Source organism: Fistularia commersonii, chromosome 5, assembly GCF_037954325.1.
Source record: "Fistularia commersonii isolate RoL2024-O1a breed Wild chromosome 5, RoL_Fcom_v1.0, whole genome shotgun sequence".
Lineage (NCBI taxonomy): Eukaryota > Metazoa > Chordata > Actinopteri > Syngnathiformes > Fistulariidae > Fistularia > Fistularia commersonii.
The window spans coordinates 14847165-14866534 of record NC_141288.1 but is presented as its reverse complement, the minus strand read 5'-3'; the positions used below and the strand labels follow the sequence as shown (position 1 = coordinate 14866534).

Genomic DNA, 19370 nt, shown 5'->3' with positions numbered 1-19370 from the left:
TTTATCATTCAACAAATGGAAAGCAATGAAGACATATGACCTGCCCATGAATTAAAAATGTTTGACTTAGAGGTGATGAAAGTTCCTGGTGACTGCTATTTTTTTGACCATCCATCTTTAAGACTTTGGATCCTCAGGTGCCGACACAAACTAACAAATTACTTTTGGTTGTTTCCCAGGTTCGTCACTGCTGCATGTCATTATATGCATTCAAAGACCTCTGAGAGGTGCAATATTTTGAATCTCTGAAATAGACAACAGAAGTCTGAAAACACTGGTTTCATATTAAGAATTTAAAAAATCCCCAATTCATCAACATATCAAATTAAAACTAGTAAATTGCACGCTACCTCTAACAGATGGTGATGTGTATTTGTTTGTTGATCAAGAGTAAATGTAACACTTTACGATCCCCTCACATTACAAAGCATCACAGATGTATTTTAAATGTGTAGTTTCTCATTTCTAAGGCATTTTTATGCATTTAATAATTTTTTTTTACCAAAGAATGGGTCAGTTTCGGTAAATGTTTCAGACCTGAAGGTCCGCTGAAGCAAACCTCATCTTGGTGTTTTGCTGCTTAACTAACATGTACAATTTCACAAGGTAGGAGGCTCTGGGGCTTTACCTACACATGAGGCTACCCTAGAAACTGATCGACAAGACAATAATTAGAGGAAAAGACTACTTAGTCCATTATATCTTAGTTTCTAAGTATGATTGCATCTTTGTTTAGCTGATAGGACTATAATATCAATAACTGGTGACTGGCTGAGTCCATAGCCAATTAGTGCTTTGGCTGCATCACATTACTAAGAATCATAACAAATTCATTGGATGCATTTTTCCAACCAACCACTGATCCTCAGCTCAAGACCTTTGTAAATATAGGGGAAATCCCTAGTTCAAATTTAACATATGCCATACCCTATTTCTAAAACAGTAAATATAAAACAGTCCTACCTACTCCACCGTCCTTCTCCTCCTCCTCGATGCTGTTCTTGATGCTATCATACTCTTCATCAATGTTTTGGTTGCCCCGGATCTGACTGAGCACGCGCCGGGCCTTCTGGGTCAGCCCACGCTGGATTAGCCACCGAGGACTTTCTGGCAGGAACAAAAATCCAATGAACTGGAGCATGGCAGGAAGCACAGAGAGACCCAACATGTACCTGGATAGGACAAGAAGGAAAGAAATGGCAGATGTTAAAAAAAAAAAATCAACTTTCATTGGAGCTCAATGTCAATGTTTTCTTATTAGAGGTAATTTCAACACACAATGCAGTTGAATAGTCTGCAACAGCAAGCTCTGCAAAGCAGCAATGCCTAAAAGAAGTTGGACTGAGGTTATATGCATTAAGTGGGAATGAAATTTGTAAAATTATGCATAATGGTGAAAGCTAAGCCCTCAAAACAACATGAAAAAATGTCAACAATGTAAACAAGGCCAGTCATTACTGTTCTTATTCATTTAATATACAAGTAGTATAGTATAGTAGACATCCTGCCAATTTAATATTTGAATCAAACATTCCATATTTGTTGTTCAATGGCAAATCAAAGTGCACAATATCATTTTCATTTTCCCATCCTGACATAGTAAGTGCTCCAAACTAGATCAAGAATTACTCATTGTGATCTCAGACTTTCAAAAACAGTTCATACCTCTCCCACAGAACTACAGATAAAGCAAAATGGAGCATTTATATCAAAAACAGAATCACACAGCTTGACATTTAAACACCATCCAAAGTTTACTTTAGATAGTACAGAAGAAATAGAGGAAAATAAAAGGATGAAAGAGAGAAGGGATCGACAAAGTAGAGATAGTATATCCTCTAAATATACACTGCAAAGTCAGTCATTGACCTGTGCTTGTGTTGACATTTGTATCTAAGTCTGCTTGAGATTTTCTACTATGGGACATAACATAAGCTCGCAATTTAATGATTCTATAATCAAATGACATGGAGCAAATGAGAATCAACATTTATATGCTCTTTAGTTATAAGATCAAGCTTTATAAGCAGTTCATGACATTTACATTATTTTTGGGTGAAAATTAAAATGTATGTGTGTGTCCTTTTGTTCAACCTCCATCCATCATGCTGCATGTAGCTGAAGGCACCATCGATGAGGCTGGCAGTGAACTGTCCAGCAGTGATGAACAGTGTGTTGATCGTCACCAGCTGACCCCTCAAGTGGGAGGGGGAGGACTCAGCAATGTACACAGGAACCGTCATGGAGGCAATACCTGCACAGAGGCGATATAAAGTATCTGAGAAGCTGAGGAAAGGTTACTGAATATGCTAATGATCACTTGACAGTAAATGTCAAAGACACAAAGTTTGGACTTTACAAAAATGACAGCAAAGACATTTCCAAAGAAAATCATGTTATTTGTCCATGTCAGGTCCAAAGGGAAATAAAACTCCCGTCAACAACCACTTTTTTCAATAAAAGAATTGAATAGCCTGCCTCAAAAATGACAAAATTGTAACATTTTCACTGCCATGTCTGTTACTCTCGAGTTAACTCTCTAGTTACAGCTTTAGAATATAAAACATTATGTTACACATGCACTATGCATAATAAACACACATGCACACACACACACACACACACACACACACACACACACACACACACACACACACACACACACACACACATCTATGTATACAATATTTGCATGGAAAACATCAGGGATCAGCTGATTAAGAACTGTTTGAACCAGATCAGAAGTGCATTTTGAGTACGGTGCAAACTTTTGTTCGGCTCCACACTCTGCTCTGATTAGTAGCAACCCACTAACCCTGAGTAAAATCTGACAGAATCGAACTTGAACCAATTCTGTTCATATCATTTATGGAAAGAATTCTAGGTGCAGCAAAGGCGTTGAGGGGATCTGGTTTGGTGGCCACAGGATCGAGGCACTGCTTTTTGCAGATGATGTGGTTCTGTTAGCTTCACCAGGCCATGATCTCCAGCTCTCACTGGAGCGGTTCGTAGCTGAGTTTGAGGCGGTTGGGATGAGGATCAGCACCTCCAAATCTGAGACCATGGTGCTCAACCGGAAACAGGTGGAATTCCCACTCCAGGTCGGGCAAGAGGTTCTGACCCAAGAGGAGGAGTTCAAGTATATCGGGGTCTTCTTCACGAGTAAGGAAAGGCTGGAGTAGCAGATCGACAGGCAGATTGGTTCAGCGTCTGCAGTGATGCGGACTCTCTACCGGTCTGTTGCAGTGAAAAGGGAGCTGAGCCAGAAGGCGAAGCTCTCGATTTACTAGTGGATCTACATTCCCACCCTCACCTATGGTCACGAGCTGTGGGTAGGGACCGAAAGAATGAAATCGCGGATACAAGCGGACGGAATGAGTTCTCCGCAGGGTGGCCGGACTCTCCCTTAGAGATAGGGTGAGATGTTCAGTCCCTCCTTTCTAAGCGGAGTCGCTGCTCCTCCGCATAGAGAGGAGTCAGATGAGGAGGCTTGAGCATCTGGTCAGGATGCCTCCTTGGGGAAGTAATCCTGGCATGTTCTTCTGGGAGGAGGACACAGGGAAGACCCAGGACACTCTGGAGAGACTACTGTATGTCTCTAGGCTGGCCTGTGAATGTCTTGGGGTCCCCACAGAGGAGCTGGACCATGTGGAGGGAGAGGGGCTCTGGGCCTCACTGCTCTGGCTGCTGCCCCCGCAATGCAACTCTGGATAAGCAGGGGAAGATGGATGGATGAATCTGACAGGCCATATTTGGTGGTTAAAAAGGAATGGCTTGATATGTGAGAGACAATACATAATTTTATTGGTCACTTTATCAGCACAGGGTTCTATCTCATAAATGTATTGATTCACATGAATGATATGTTGACTTCTCACTTGATGTTTTAAATACCGTGAAAAACACCATGTGCTCAGTACACGTGGCATGTGTTCCACCTTGTGTGTTTTGTGAAGTGAAGCCTTTGTCTGTGATTGTCCCTGTCTAATAAAGTAAGCATTATTTGTTTAGATAGCTTTTCAAGCCATCTTTGGTTTACATATTTTACATTGCTTCAAATATTATATAATATTATATCATTTGCAGGTTGTGGGTTACGCTAGTCCGATCTGGAAAACGTTTCTCATATAAACACACATGCACAGACATGCTTAATGACAACACCCACTACTAACAGTGAAATGCATGGCTCTGTTCTCTCATGTACACAAATTGGCAAGCAATGCAAACAATTTGGCTGGGACGAGCTGGTGAGCCATGAGACTGCGGCTTTCTGCAGCTGGCTCCTGATAAGCTCTAATAATAGCTTTCTGCCGCTTTCTATACACCCCCCACTTTTCCCTAGCCTCACCTCCCTTCCCCCACTGCCACCACCCTGTCCTCCATGGCCGCCATGACTACGTGGCTACCTGTTGCTATGGTAACCACTTGATCTGAAACCAGGCTTGCTGTCTCTGAGTGGGCACCACACCGTGGCAGCTTTGGGAAAACAAAATCGATAAGATTCACAGAAATCAATAATTTCAGTGATTTTCTCTCTTGTTTTGCACAGAGAAAGTGTAGATATTTTGGGGGCAGCATCACTAAGATTTAAAACAATAAAATCAATCGGATTCAGTTCTTAAGACAAGTGACTGTAAAGACATTGTATTTTTAGCTAAAATGGAGATAAAATACGAGGACATTTTACACACACCATTTGAACTTGAACCTAGATATACTGCATCTGACTCTAGGAGTTAGAATCAGATTTCATAGATCTTGTATCACAGCTGTGGATCATGGCTGTGATACAAGATATAAATTCTCTACATAAATTCTTCTGTTGGGATGAATAACATCCAACAGAGGATATGCAAGATCCAGATCACCAATACAATCTAATAAAGTACTCTTTGACTTGTCCGCTGAGGTCAGTGTGAGGGGAATCCATTCATGGTTGTCTGAACGATCCTGATGAAAAACAGATGCACAGCTAGTTAAAAGATATTAATTTAGCATTGAGTGTGCTGAGTTTTCCTAAAGACACACATCTCTCTGGACAGCTCCTGCAATGTTCACCATGGCTGCAGATTGAACAGAAGTCCAATGTATTGAAAAACCCTTGTGTACATTTACATGAACATACAAACAAGCTCACCTTTACGCACTGTATATCACTGTATAAAATCTTCTTTGTCTTGTCTAAGTCCATTTTATGATGTTTTCCTTTCTTATTTTCTCCTTTGCAGAGTTCTAGAAAATTATATCAAATAACACTACTAAACGATATATCATCTGTTTTAATCAGTTTCTTGCAATAGTCAACTAGACTAGCTATGTCAAGGAAACATACAGACAAAACAGATAATCCAACAAACAGAGAAATCAATTTACTGAAATACCCTGCAATTAACTTCACAAAAAACACATGCAAAAGATGAGGAAAGTCAAACAACGTGGCACAGACAGAACGTACCAAGCAAACTATCCAAACACATCCACATCACTTATTGAGAAACAGATTGAGAAAGTTTGGATGCTACAGGGGCTGAATATGTAATATTAATGGAATTTCAGTCTAACTGAAGTGTGATCACATTCAGCCTAGCATTTAAAATGTCATCCAGGTCTTAATTTTTTTGTGCAAAAAATGACATCTTTACTCAAGAAACAGAATCAAGAAATAGAAAGAACAAGACAATTGTAATTAGAAATATTAACACATTTACAATAGAAGTAGAGGGAGTCCCCAGAACTACATAACGGTTGGATATGTAAACAAAGGAGCTGATTGATCCATGGCAGATCTCCCTACAGCTCACATATTTACCTAGTGTCTATGTGTGTCCTTGTGCAGTTGTATAATATTGGTAAACTTTAAGCAAAAACACTCTGTTATAATACTTGGGCTCATAACAGTTGACATTTGACTGGTCATTGTAGTAGTTTGTACCAACATAAATCATATGGAGAGGGCACACACTCCCGATGGTCTTGCCAAACCCACATTTTGAGTTAACTTTACACCACTTGAACAGAAAGTCACCAATCCAAAACATTCAAAAAGTAATTTACATTTATTTTTGTGTAATGTTAAAACGAGGCCTTTCTAATAAACTCTATTGAATAGAGTTTGGCAACTTGTGTTTTGCCATTGCACCACTGCACTGAGAAATATGACATTTAAATATATAAATTGATATTAGTATTGAGATTTAATCAGTCTCAAGTTCCATTTTTCTGATATTTTATAGTAACCTTCTCTAGTAATATTTTGGTCAATTACTGGTCATTTGTTCAGAATGCATGGTGATTACATGTTGAATTTAATTCAATGTTGTTCAATCTTTTTCTTTCACGTTTAGCCTTTGAGGATTTCTGGATTTTTGCTGATTTTTTTCGTCAATTTCCTGATTTTGCTGTACTTTTAAGTAAAAGGGTGGCTATTAATGTAGACTGATCTCTACCGAGTCTCTCCAAAAATGAATAGTTTTTCTATGGATCTGGGCTGCAGTGTTTGCAGGGTGTGTTTGTATATGGCACTATGACGACGTGCACACATAGGAAGACCAACATATGGATATTCACGCTATAAGTCCTCAAGATTACCTTCTGCTGTAATGCCTCTATCTGTATTCAGGTCCTTATCCTAATTTCCTGCTCTCTCAGTCTAAGAATCTCTCCTTGTTGAGCCATATGTAATGGCAGATTGTTTTCTTCCAAGCCATACCTGCTACCTATATGCAGACAAGCAATATACCTCAGCTGACGGTGCATTATCTGGGATAATTTCCATCTTTTGTGGTGCTGGGAAAATATATTACAGAGCCAGGCCAGAAAAAATTGTCAAATACTGTACCACTCAATTCCATGAATAAAACAGAGCAGTCTTGCCAGCAGGTTACAGGTAGAACTCATTCTAATAATCTTCAAATGCAGTTCATGTAATGTCTCATTTTCAGTGAGCGTGTTAGATGGTGGGCTGTGATAAGAGAAATAAATCCATCCATCATCAAAACAAAAATAGAAAAGTTAGCCAGTATTTTTAATGCTGATAGGATTTATAGAAATGTTTCATGAATAATCATATATTTCATATTCAAGTCAATTAATTAAAAAAATGATCAACAGATTAACTGGTATGAATATAAGCATTAGTTGCATTTTATTTTATCATCATGAAAACTTATTTTCTTAGGCATGACTCTGGCATGACTCTTTGTGGACTAAAAAGCTCTCTACATAGCAAAAATCACTATGATTTGAAATATTTCTTGAGAATATTTATGCAACATTGTAATCTCTCACAGTTAATGTTTAATGTGTTATTGGCCAAATGCAAATGGAAAGATGCAAATGAGATTTGTTTGTGTAACATCACACAAGAAAATTGTGCACAAGTCTGTAATCTGACTATTCAAAAATACAGGCCCAAACTAAAAGCATTTTTGTACTAGTTTTCTATACTTGCTGCTTGTTTGGTAATTTCCTCTTGATTATAAGGTTGATTGTTGTTCACATCTTGATATCTTTAAAAATAATTACAGGCTTATATTTTCCTGTCATTTTAATCACAGCATTTCTTATAAGTTTAAATATTCTTTGATTAAACTTGATGGGGAAAAACAAATACTACAATTATTTCAAATTTGATTTATCACGGTCTGATATTTCATTTATGCTCATATACTTGCCTCCTCAACAAAAAATCTGGGGCCCCAAAAGTTTATTTTTTCTTTTACATTTCTTTCCAGCCACAGGTTTAACAGGGTCATTTTTAAAATATATTCTGTCAAACTTATGAATCTAAAAGTTTAAAGTAAAAACGTAATAATGTCATGACAGCTGCCAAGAGGTTCAAAAAGACCAGTTGATTAAATGAGTCAGCCTTCTCCTTTACTGCTCCGCTGTTCCAAGTATCAGGATTCTTTTGAAATTCTCAACTTCAACTCAAACTGCACCAGACAATATAGAAGTATAAGTATAAGTATAAGTATAAGTATAAGTATAAGTATTAGTATAAGTATAAGTATAAGTATAATATACAGATATATACTTAAAATAAGAAAAAGAAAATACAACAGTGTCTTCCTTTGCTTTGTCTCAAAATTCTGCATTTTGAGAAGAAGTATTGAGGTATTTTACTCACACACACACACAGACACACACGCACGCACGCACGCACACACACACACAAACACAAACACACACACACACACACACACACACACACACACACACACACACACACACACACTTGAAAGCAATGTCTGGCTGTCCTCTGACTCAAAGAAGCAGACTTGAACAAGAGCTCTGTCTTTCTATTTTTCGGATGCAGGCTGGTGATGGAGTGATCAGAATATTGGGGAAATTGTTTTGCAGATCCCCCATTACTGACATTCAGAACCCTTCTTGCTGTTAAATAAGCTGGTCATGACAAAGGAAGCTAATTACAACATAATGGAGAATAACAAAAAAAAAGAAACAAGATAGGAAGGGGAGACAGGGCAGACTTCCCCCAGATAAAAATGATGAGTATGGGGCAAAGTCTTAGGCATAAACAGAGGGTGCGATATGTCTCCCCCATAATTAAATAATCCAAAGACGGCATATTTTCCTTTTTAAAGAATTAGAAAAACAACACCAAATTCAAATATCTCAGTTCCCTAGTACTAGAATATTTCAGAGATGTGATTTCTCAACAACAAAACTGCAGACTGATTTAAGCTCATTAGAATTAAACTGTGGCTTAATTATACAAACAAATTATCAGGTCTCTTGGCAATATGTGACTATTTTCAAAAATAATGCAGTTTTATCCCTTAATCGCCAGTTTTTGAGGAGTGAACAGTTATGGTAGTGGACATCAGAGTAATTTTAAGGAGAGATTGTTTGCAGCATTTTCAAATATACATTAAAAATGCATAAAAATATCAACTATTATGATTAAATGAATCAGGAAATACTTAACCTAAAACCAACAAAAAATGATTTATGCCTGTTGAAAACTTTAAGGGAAAAAACTTTTACTAATTATTGAAATGAATAAAAGTAGAAATTCAGTAACTTATGCAGATAAGAATACACTCAGGAAATCCATGTGCTCTTTATTTGGCATGTAATTTTCCGCACCATGACATGTTGGGGATATTACAAATTTGGCTCTGAATTCTTCAATGAGTTTATACTTTTCTCAAGTAAAAGCCGGTATTGATAAAACAGAATAATGAGATTGAAATGTCTTTCAAATTCTTAAATGCTTGCCAGTCTGACAGTCTAGTTTATAACCATTGTTCTCAAACTGGCAATTCTTGTATCACACCTCAGCTTCTGCACTCATGCAAAGGTCAGCTCAACAATAACTGGGCAGGAGCTGACAAACCCCAGGTGTGTGTGAGTGTAGAAACACAGCCATGCCAGGCCGCTGCTGTATGGCCTTTACTGCACTGACAAACAGCTCCTTTGACCTTTTTGTTAGTTGCGCGCAGAAATGCAAAACAGTTGTCTTTCCTGAGAGGCAACTATGATGTAATACATGTTCAGGTGACATGTGCAGTCAGAATAATTGGTTGTGTAATTAAGCAATTGTATGCGAGAATTTGTTGAAGGATAAATGGATAAGTTGAATGCAGAGCCAGAGAGGAATGTCAACCCTATTTTTTTTCTTTTTTTACCAGTTATGTAAGGAATTATGGCTACTTGATAGCAGCGGTTAAATATCAAAAATATAGTTTGCCAATGATTATACTTGCTGCAATTTTGTAGTGGATAGTGTCCATTTGATATTTTACAAACTGTGATTGTTTACAGAGAAAGTAAACGTGATTCTTTTGATCATGTTTAAAAAGAATATGAAAAAAAGCTTCCTTCTCTGGTGGTTGACTAAAATTGGACAATACTTTGCAACACATCCACGCATTATCCCAAAGAGTGCTTACTTCTCCACAAGAAGCCATCAGGCATTGCCATTAGTGTGGTGTTGAGCCCGGGAAGCCAGTGCTAACAATCCTCTCCACTGGGGATGTGACTCATGAGTAACAGAAGCCATTATAAATAATTTGGGGTACATTGAATTTGAATCAAAAAGCAAGCTGATGAAAAAGCATGTTCAAAGCTGAGAGGGAGAGGAAGAGAGTGACAGAGGCAGAGACAGGGACAATTTTATCAAACTGAGAGGTGAATTTGTTTTCAAACAACATAAATCAATTTTTACTGGCCAAATCCAGATGAATGCTTCATAAGTATTTTGCTTATCTTTCTCATTTCTCTCTGTTTTGTTAATTTCTTTCTTTCTTTCTTTTTTTTTTTTTTTTTGCTAAACTACTGTTCCACTGGTGACCAATCTGGAGTGCACCCAGCCACTTGCCCAATCACAGCTTGAATTTGCTATAGCTGCTCCTTCTGACCCTTTGAGCAGGGGATGCATAAGGTATAAAGGTATAAACAATGAACTTATGGAAAAGTGGCAGCCAGCACTTAAAATCAAGTAAGGTATTGGCTTAAGTTGATAAAAGAGCAGGAATTTGTATTGTCAGAAAGAAATTTGGAAAAGGGTCATTCATTTACAAAGTAGTACATAATTGATTAAAATCTGTAGGAAGTCATCTGAAACCCTGCAAGAGACACAATTAAAAAGTAGAATAACATTTTAGTACACCAATCGTCGTTATGCTAGAGGGACACAAATGTGACTTTGCTGTGTGTCCGGTCATTTTCCATGTTTAAGTAAATGCAGAGTATACTGACAAAAAAACAGGACCATGATTAAGGTGGTTTTGTTTTGCAGCCCTATCGGGAAATACCCTAGAGTAACGTAAAAAGGTGACAAAGACAATGGACCAACCAATCAGATAATTGCAAGTGACATCTGCATCTAATGGAAGCCACTGAAATTAACAATTTCCATTGGGTGTGCTAGGACCACATCCGGCCTTAATTTTCAGTTAGGATGAGTCTGTCATTTTTGCCAATCTAATGATGATGGTGATGATAATAGTAAAGTCAGCGGAGGTCTAACAACCAGTGTGGTGGTTCAGCAGGCAGGGGGCTGCCATGTGCAATTAGGAGCTGTGAGTAATTGCTAAGGCAGAGAGAGAGAGAGGAGAGAGAGAGGAGAGAGAGAGAGAGAGAGAGAGAGAGAGAGAGAGAGAGAGAGAGAGAGAGAGAGAGAGAGAATAACAAACCCAACTGAACCTCTGTGGAGGTAAAGTGAGCTCTGAGGGGCACTTAAGTGGTCTTGACTCCTGACCTTTTTAATGGGCAGCAAGGAGAAATGTCAAAGCATAAATCAATGACGTGTCATGAGGTCATTAGTGCTGACACTTTGGCAAAATAATTTCACTAGTTTTTGATCTGAGATTTTTGACATAAATGGAAAACTACATTTAGAGTCCTGAAGAGTTTTGATTTTTAGTTACTTTGTAAAATGTATGTTGTATCTATCTATCTATCTATCTATCTATCTATCTATCTATCTATCTATCTATCTATCTATCTATCTATCTATCTATCTATCTATCTATCCATCCATCTATCCATCCATCCATCCATCCATCCATCCATCCATCCATCCATCCATCCATCCATCCATCCATCCATCCATCCATCCATATGTATATGTACAGGGACAAAAAACATATATGTATGCTTATATTTTTTACTTCTTATATTGCTGTACAAAAGTACTGTCAGACAAAGTTTTTTAATTTAGTAAATATAGAATGTAAACAATTAAAAACTAATAATATATATCTATTACTCCCATTTGCTTCATTGCATCTCTGTAGAGCTAGTGGGAGATGCACACTTTTACATCTTATAGTGCGCAGACTGACAATTTTCCTTGACCAGATAATGAGAGTTCTGTCAATATTTAACAGTTCTAAACACTCTTTTTATCCTTATTATTTTGTTATTCAGTTATTCAATTATGTGTTTTAAAGGGTGTCCGACCTTTCTTTACATGCTTAGGAAGGATAAAGTGGGTTTTGCCATCTCAAAGTTCTTGATCTAACTAAAGTAAGTTAGGGCTTCTGTTCAAACAATAAAAAGAAGAACAAGAACAACAAAAACAACAACAACAATAATTATTATTATTATTAGAAACATAACCTTCGACTGTCTCTAATGTCTTATTTCTTTGCACTGTGCAAACCTCTCTGTGAGAAACAGAGGACGAGAAAAAAAGCAGACGTACCAAGTCCAACTCCGACGATGAGCCTCCCGGTTAGGAGCACCTCTTTCCCGGGGGCGGTGCTAAGTACGATCCCCCCGACGGTGAAGAAGAAGCTGGCCAGCAGGATGCACACCCTGCGCCCGAACAGCCCGTTGAGGAAGCCGCCCAGCAGGGCTGACAGGGCGGCCGCGACCACGGTGCTGGATATGAGAAGCTCCTGCCACGTGGCGCTCAGATCCAGCTGCCTCTTGAGTAGCAGCATCGCCCCGGAGATCACGCCGACGTCATAGCCGAACATGAACCCCCCCAGTGCGGAGAAGGCGGCCAGGACGTAGACAAACCCAGGGGTGACATCTTGCTGGAACTGCTTGCGGGCTGCCCTCTCCAAGTCCCCGGTGGAGGAGGTGGCCGACGGCGCGGCGGCGGCGGCGGAGGCGCCCTGGCTGCTGATGCTGGCGCTGGACGAAGCCTTGATCAGACTGCGCTCCCCTCCGTCCCTCACCTTCTTCCAGCGCTCGCCCACCAGGCTGCTCATCCCGCGGAGGTTGTAGTCATGCTCTCCCTGCTTCCGCGACATAAGGTAAACACAACCTGGCCGCTGAGTTGTGTCACTAAGACAGGTAAACACCCGCGTCAAAAACTACTTTACGCACTTAGTTTTGGGGGGGAGTTTTACGCGCTCCAAAAAGAAAAAAAACAACAAACAATAACAATCCAAGTGGGAGGAAAAAAAGAAGGGCTGGCTGCCGAATAAAGTTGAGTTTGTGTGTGTGTGAGTCGATCACATCCCCGCGGTCCTGATGAGAGAGTTGAAGAAGAGCGAGGAGGAAGGATAGGAGGGGTGTAGTGGATCGGTTCGTCACCACCAGCGTCGGCGTGACGCAAAGATGTATTCTTTTGAAAGCACGATGTGATTGAGCGGGGCTCCTCAATAACATCCTTTAACGCAAATCTCCGGATCAATGGAATCCCAAGAAAGCAACTATCGTCATACTGTAACTGTGACTGACATCAAGTGACCCTACAGTATGTGATGAACAGATTATACCTCTGGATATGAAGCCAAAACATTAGGAAGAGAAAACCCACGGTACACAGTACATGTAGATCTCAGATCTTGTTACTGCAAGTGCATCGTCTTCAAGAAACCCAACACATTTCAGAAGCAGTAGTTCAAGTTCCATCTTACGCGTCAGGCTTGCTGTCGTTATAGGGAACGGATGCCCCCTGCTGGACTAATAGTGGAATTACTTATTCATGACTGGAAGCTATATCGAAGGCAAACTGATTCAAATAGATTTTTGGACTTTAAATTATTATCCATCCACCCATACACACATACTGTATCTATCTACTGCAGGAAGAACAGAGGAAGACCAAAGAGAAGACATGCAGGTAGTTGGTGTGAGAGAAGAGGATACAGAAAATAGGGTTAGATGGAGGAGTTTGATTCGCTATGGAGACTCCTGAAGGCTGTAGCTCTCCTTCACACACCTGGGCAACATTTCCAATTTATTCAAATTAACCCCCTGCATGCTTTCTGACTGTTGGATGAAAACAGAAAACCCCAGGGAAACTCACGCAGACATAGAGAGAATATGCTAACTCAGAAAGCAGAAAGGTCCCCCATGGGAGTTGAACCAGAGCTTTATTATTAATTGAATTTTACTAGTATCATAGTGTGATGACTAACAAAATGTAAAAAAAAAACCTAAATATTAAAATTGATGTAAAGGAAACATGTTTCTCTTTCCAATGCAATTCTTTTTTGCTGTTTGCAGTGAATGTCAGACACTATAACATTAGCATTTTTTTCATACTATTGACAGAAGTATAAATATTGAGGATAATATTAGAATAAATGGGGGTCAAAAACAATTATTATGCGTGAAAACAACCTAATAACAGTCTAGAATTGGCATTGGCATTATAAATGATTACATGATTATGTTAACATCACACTAAATATTTATGATATTATCCCAATATTTTTAAAATCAAATGAAAAACACATGATGAATGGTAAATTAACAAACTGTAACAATGGAATTTCGCTGTGTTGATTTATTTTTTCAAGTTGAAACCTTATCTGGTGAATTGTCAGTCAATTCAGTAGATCAGTGAAGAAATTTAAATTGCATATTTTTGATGATTTGTAATCTCTTTAAGCCACTTCTAGTGTCATACTTACTACAATATTGCCCTGCATATATAATTCATTGTAATCAGGCTTTTTATCAGTTTATTTCTTTACTAATGCTAAATCTATATCTTTACATGTGTGATGGTGCTACCTTTTTCCTAAATACGTTTTAGTTAAACACAAAAATTGCCATCTTAGTTGAACAACCAGTCACCTCCCTGCACTTTTAAAAGAAGCGTTTTGCAGAAGTGTGTATCTTTTTTTCCTTTTTGTAGACCTAAACATATTCAGTGTCCAATTTTATCATGTTTATCCGCCTTACAAATATTTCCTTTGCTGCTTATCTTTTTTCTGTCAATTACAATTTAAATATCATACAAATTAGCTGATTGGGTCATCTAGCTTTTTTTAGCTAATTATTAGACAGCAAATAGATACTCGTCCAATTGGGCAAAAAGCAAAACTCCCAAGATACAATGTGCTAACTAAAATAAATAGACAATACAACTGTAGATGATTACCTGTTAATCAGAAAATTGATTTGCGGGAAGTCTACTGTTAAGGTCTGTATAAGGTTTATTCAGCCTTTAATGGAATTGTCTATATTACATTTGCTTGAAAGTGTAATGTGTTTGTGCTTGGTCCATGCACTACTTTCTGTCAAGGTTAATGAAAGTCCCCATTTAGTTAACAATTAATCCTGCCTGGAAACTGACAGAAATACAAATATAACCTCTGCGATTATTTCCGAAGAGAAACGTTTCATACTTATCCAATGAGCATTTACTTTACTATTACATGAGACAAGAGAATAACAATAATCATCCCATTAAAGAACCCCTGGAATTGGAGAAAATTCCCCTGAATAATTTATCTGTTTCTCTTCATGATTCCACAAAACCATTACCCCTTGCACCCAAAACTCTCTGCAGCAATCAACAAACCATTGGTATTGATTTAACTTTACACAGAGGGAGAAGTGATTTTGATGAACATGCTCCATGTCTGCAGACTACAGAAACAACGTTGCTTCGAATGCACTCATGATATATGTGGCCAACAATGTTAGAAATTATGGAAAATGATAATTGCTTATGATTGTGAACGTAATGGAAGGAAGGCAATGAAACAAGGTTCCAGGATGAAACTCTATCACATTACTTGTAGAGAAATTAACCCTGTGACTCCAGCTGCTTCGGCCCCAGGGTCTGGAGATATTAAATTTCTGTCAGTTAGTGTGATGGGCTTAGGACCACTTTTATTGGCAAAGGCAGAATGACTTTGCCACTGCAAGCCAGATTAAATTAGATATGGATTGTCATTAACAGTTTGCCAACCAGACCAAATATTTAGAAACTGAGCATTTCCGTTGACTGCAGTAATATGTGATAGGCATGTGAATAGTGCTACTATTCCAAGCATTCATTTTGATGTCCTATTGTGTGGTTCCTTTCTCATTCTCACTTCCCAAGTTTATTTATTCACTGTGCAGAAGCCAGTCCCAGATGACGCTTGGCATAAACTTGGAATGGTTTCCTGCCAGTACCTTCACTTTTGGACCTACCATCTCCATAACCTGTAATTCCCATCTGTCCCAGAGGAAAGGTTGTAAGAATCTGAGATGGTTGTTTGGAAAAAGCACATTTAAAAAAACAACATTATTATCTTTTACCTTTACTTATAAATGAAGTCCATGCGCCGCTCCTTCTGAAAAAAAGCATCGATAACTTGCTAGTAGAAGTCTTCCTTATCTTTCTTCAGTTTTAAAAGTCTCAATGGAAATCACTGCCAGTGAAGACAGTCGTCCTTGATCAGTCCTGTTCCGACTGTATGTTTTGAGTCTTTTCAGTGATGAGAATGACCGCTCCACTGATGCTGTCGTAGATGGAACAGTGACCACAAGCTGGAGCAACTTTGTCGCCTCAGGAACAGTTTGGATGAGATCCTTCTAGGCCAAAAGTTGAGAAGCTGCCCTGGATATTTACATTCATCCCTCACCATTTGTGAGTTATACAGCCCGATGAGATTGGTAAAAAATAACTGGATGGCTGCACTTGACCTGCTAGCTCTTTACTATAGCTTGCTATTGTCAATTATATTATTCTGTTGCCAAGTAGTAAGAAGGATCCTTGGGATCACCAGCGCCCCCTACCATGAGGCACAGTTACTGCGTGCCTCACTTAATGTCTCTTGGCAGTTGTTTTATGATTACAAGAAGCACGTTACAGTTGTTGACGAAAAACATTATACTTAGTTCATATATTAAAAGTGTTTGACAATTTTGATAGTGACATACACAGAGACAGCAATGCAGTCTGAGTACATAGCATTCCAGCACGGTTAGTTAATCATTGTGCAATCCATAGTGGGCTCAGATGGTTGCGTGTCACCGCACGTTCATATTTGAACGGTTAATGTTAATTTTTTTTTCAGCAATTTTGAAAAAAATAAAAGATAATTAAAAATGGTGTGGTTAAGTGGAAAGTAACTTTATAGTACAAATCACTGAATAAATATAACCATTTAATTTATTTTTTCATTTTACATTTTTTTCTCTCCATGATGATAGGTGAGGCCCGGGTTCCCCTGCCTCTACTGACTGCACGTCACTGGTCATGCCCATTGACCAACATGTCCATTGAAGTCTGCACCAGTCCGGTGAAGTCTGACTCATTCCAGAACTTCTCCTTCTCCTCTAACTCACATCCCACCTGCAACATTGAGCATCACACACTGAGCATCACATCCCTAATTTCCAGTTTGAGACTCATAAGTAGAGTTTACATTCTTTTCACCCCCAGAATATTCCCAACAAACTCCTCCTTCAAGATAATTCCTACTCCATTTCTCTTCCTGCCAGTACCATGATAGTGCAAGTTAAAACCAGCTCCTAAGCCTCTAGCCTTACTATCTGGTCACCTGGTGTCCCGGTCATAGTATATCCACCTTTCTTCTCTGCACTATGTCAACTAACTCTCTACCTTTTCCTGTCATTGTCTCAATATTCATAGCCTCTACTCTCAGTCCTAGACTCATGCCTTTCCTCTTCTCTCTCTGCTTCCAAACCTGCCTTCCCCCTCTCCTTCTTTGACCCACGGTCGCCCAATTTTTATTGGTACCCTGTAGGTCATCGGTAACAATGGCGGTTGCTGTTAATCTGGGCCTCGCCCGATCCGGTATGGAAAAGTTTGACGCCGAATGCCCCTCCTGACACAACCCTCTGCATTTATCTGGGCTTGGGACTGCCTCTCCAGAACCTTGAAATGCTTCTTACAAAGCCACCCCTTCATTGTCCGGGGCGGTGTGTTTTGGATCATTGTCATGCTGGAAGACCCAACCAAGTTTCAACTTAAATGCCCTTGCTAATGGAAGGACATTTTCACTCAAAATCTCATGATACATGGCCCCATTCATTCTTTCCTTTCCAGGGATCAGTCGTCATGGTCCCTATGCAGAAATACAGCCCCAAAGCATGATGTTTGTAACTCCGTGTTTCACAGTAGGTATGGTGTTATTTGGACGCAACTTAGGATTCTTTCTCCTCCAAACATGACAAGTTGAGTTTTTACCAAAAAGTTCTATTTGGTTTCATCTTACCATAGGACATTCCTCCAATCCTCTTCTGGATCATCCAAATGCTCTCTCAGAGTTGAAGTGTACCTATGATGAAAATTACAGGCCTATCCCATCTTTTAAAGTGGGAGACCTTGTACAATTGGCGTCTGACTAAATACTTTTTTGTCCCATTGTAAGAGTAATAGAAGCAAATTAGAGATTTTATAACATATGTTTCACTTTATGATGTTTGATATCTGCCTGTACAGAAACTGGCAAATCACCAACTACACCCATTGCTCATACAAGTACTCTAAGACATCCAATCACAACAGCACTTACCACCTCCCAGATATCAAACACCACTAGCATAACTGCCTCTATTACTACTCCATCCACACCAATGACATCCATTGGATCATTTCTCATCTTCTAGCAATACAATACTTACAACTATCTCAACTACAACAGGAAGATCAATATCTACCACCTCATATATGTTTAGAATTACTTTTGTGACTAATGTTTCAAAGAGCCACAGTTTAGGGTTCAGGAGTACAGGGACCACAGGGACAGTTACCCCTAGAGAGACCCTCTCAACTGAGCAAACAGCTTCACCAATTACAAGACAAGCATGAAAACATACAACTCTTCAGTTGCCACTATTCCAACAGAGAGTACCCCACCAGAGACTACACTCCACACTGTCAGCACATATTCTGGAACACCTACAGCTGTGACCAGACAGGAGACAACCACAAAAATAACCAATACAAAAAAAGTCACTCATCAGCTGTCACATTAACAACCTTTACCAAAGAAATAGTGACCAGCATCCCATCAGAGACTGCAGCCAGTTTTCCACCAATGGCCGTGGCCATTAACTCTCCCGAGACTTTAGTGACTGCCTTGACCAAGAGTTTCACCAGAAAATGCAGCAACAACAACTACTACACTCCCAACTGTCAGCACAGAGCATACAACTCAGACAGTTGCGGTTGAATATGCATCAACTACAGCAAGATCTAGAGCAGAAAATTCTCACTCTTCAGTACCTACTCACTCACGATCAACCCCAACCAAGCAAACAAGGGCTACAGGAAGTAATACAACAGTGACCACAGCCAGTAACTCAATAGGACAAACATTCCCAAATGTAGTTTCTTTGGTCTACAAGTCATGAAGGTGCAACCACCAGTGGACCAGTATGCTCTGTACTTACGCCATATCATTATTTTTGTGTGTATTTTATTTCCTTTAAAATTTTACTTCCATGTTCAATGTGTTCAGTGGCTGCTCTTTTGTGCCAATAGCATGTTGGTGTATAGATACGAAGAGGGGAAAATTTTGGGATTGTGGTGAGGATTGGACAGAGGACTGCTTCCATTAAACCTGCCTCCAGGGGAAGATAGAGCTGACTCCACTGGCGTGTCCAGAACCTGTAATTCCCATCCGTCCCAGAGGAAAGGTTGTAAGAATCTCAGATGGATGTTGTGAAACCTGGACTTGTGATTG

General features: G+C 39.2%; 1 protein-coding gene across 1 annotated transcript in view; it reads right to left on the bottom strand.

Annotated features, from left to right (window-relative positions):
• LOC147234174 (proton myo-inositol cotransporter-like) overlaps positions 1 to 12951 on the bottom strand; it is a 62061-nt gene extending 49110 nt beyond the window's left edge. Inside the window, exons 1-3 of the mRNA XM_086146970.1 lie at positions 12179 to 12951; positions 2095 to 2254; positions 964 to 1172 (exon numbers count right to left, since the gene is read on the bottom strand). Of these exons, the coding sequence (XP_086003096.1) occupies positions 964 to 1172; positions 2095 to 2254; positions 12179 to 12734 (925 nt within the window). The 5' untranslated portion in view covers positions 12735 to 12951. The remainder of the gene's footprint in view (positions 1 to 963; positions 1173 to 2094; positions 2255 to 12178) is intronic.
• Positions 12952 to 19370: the final 6419 nt, after the last annotated feature.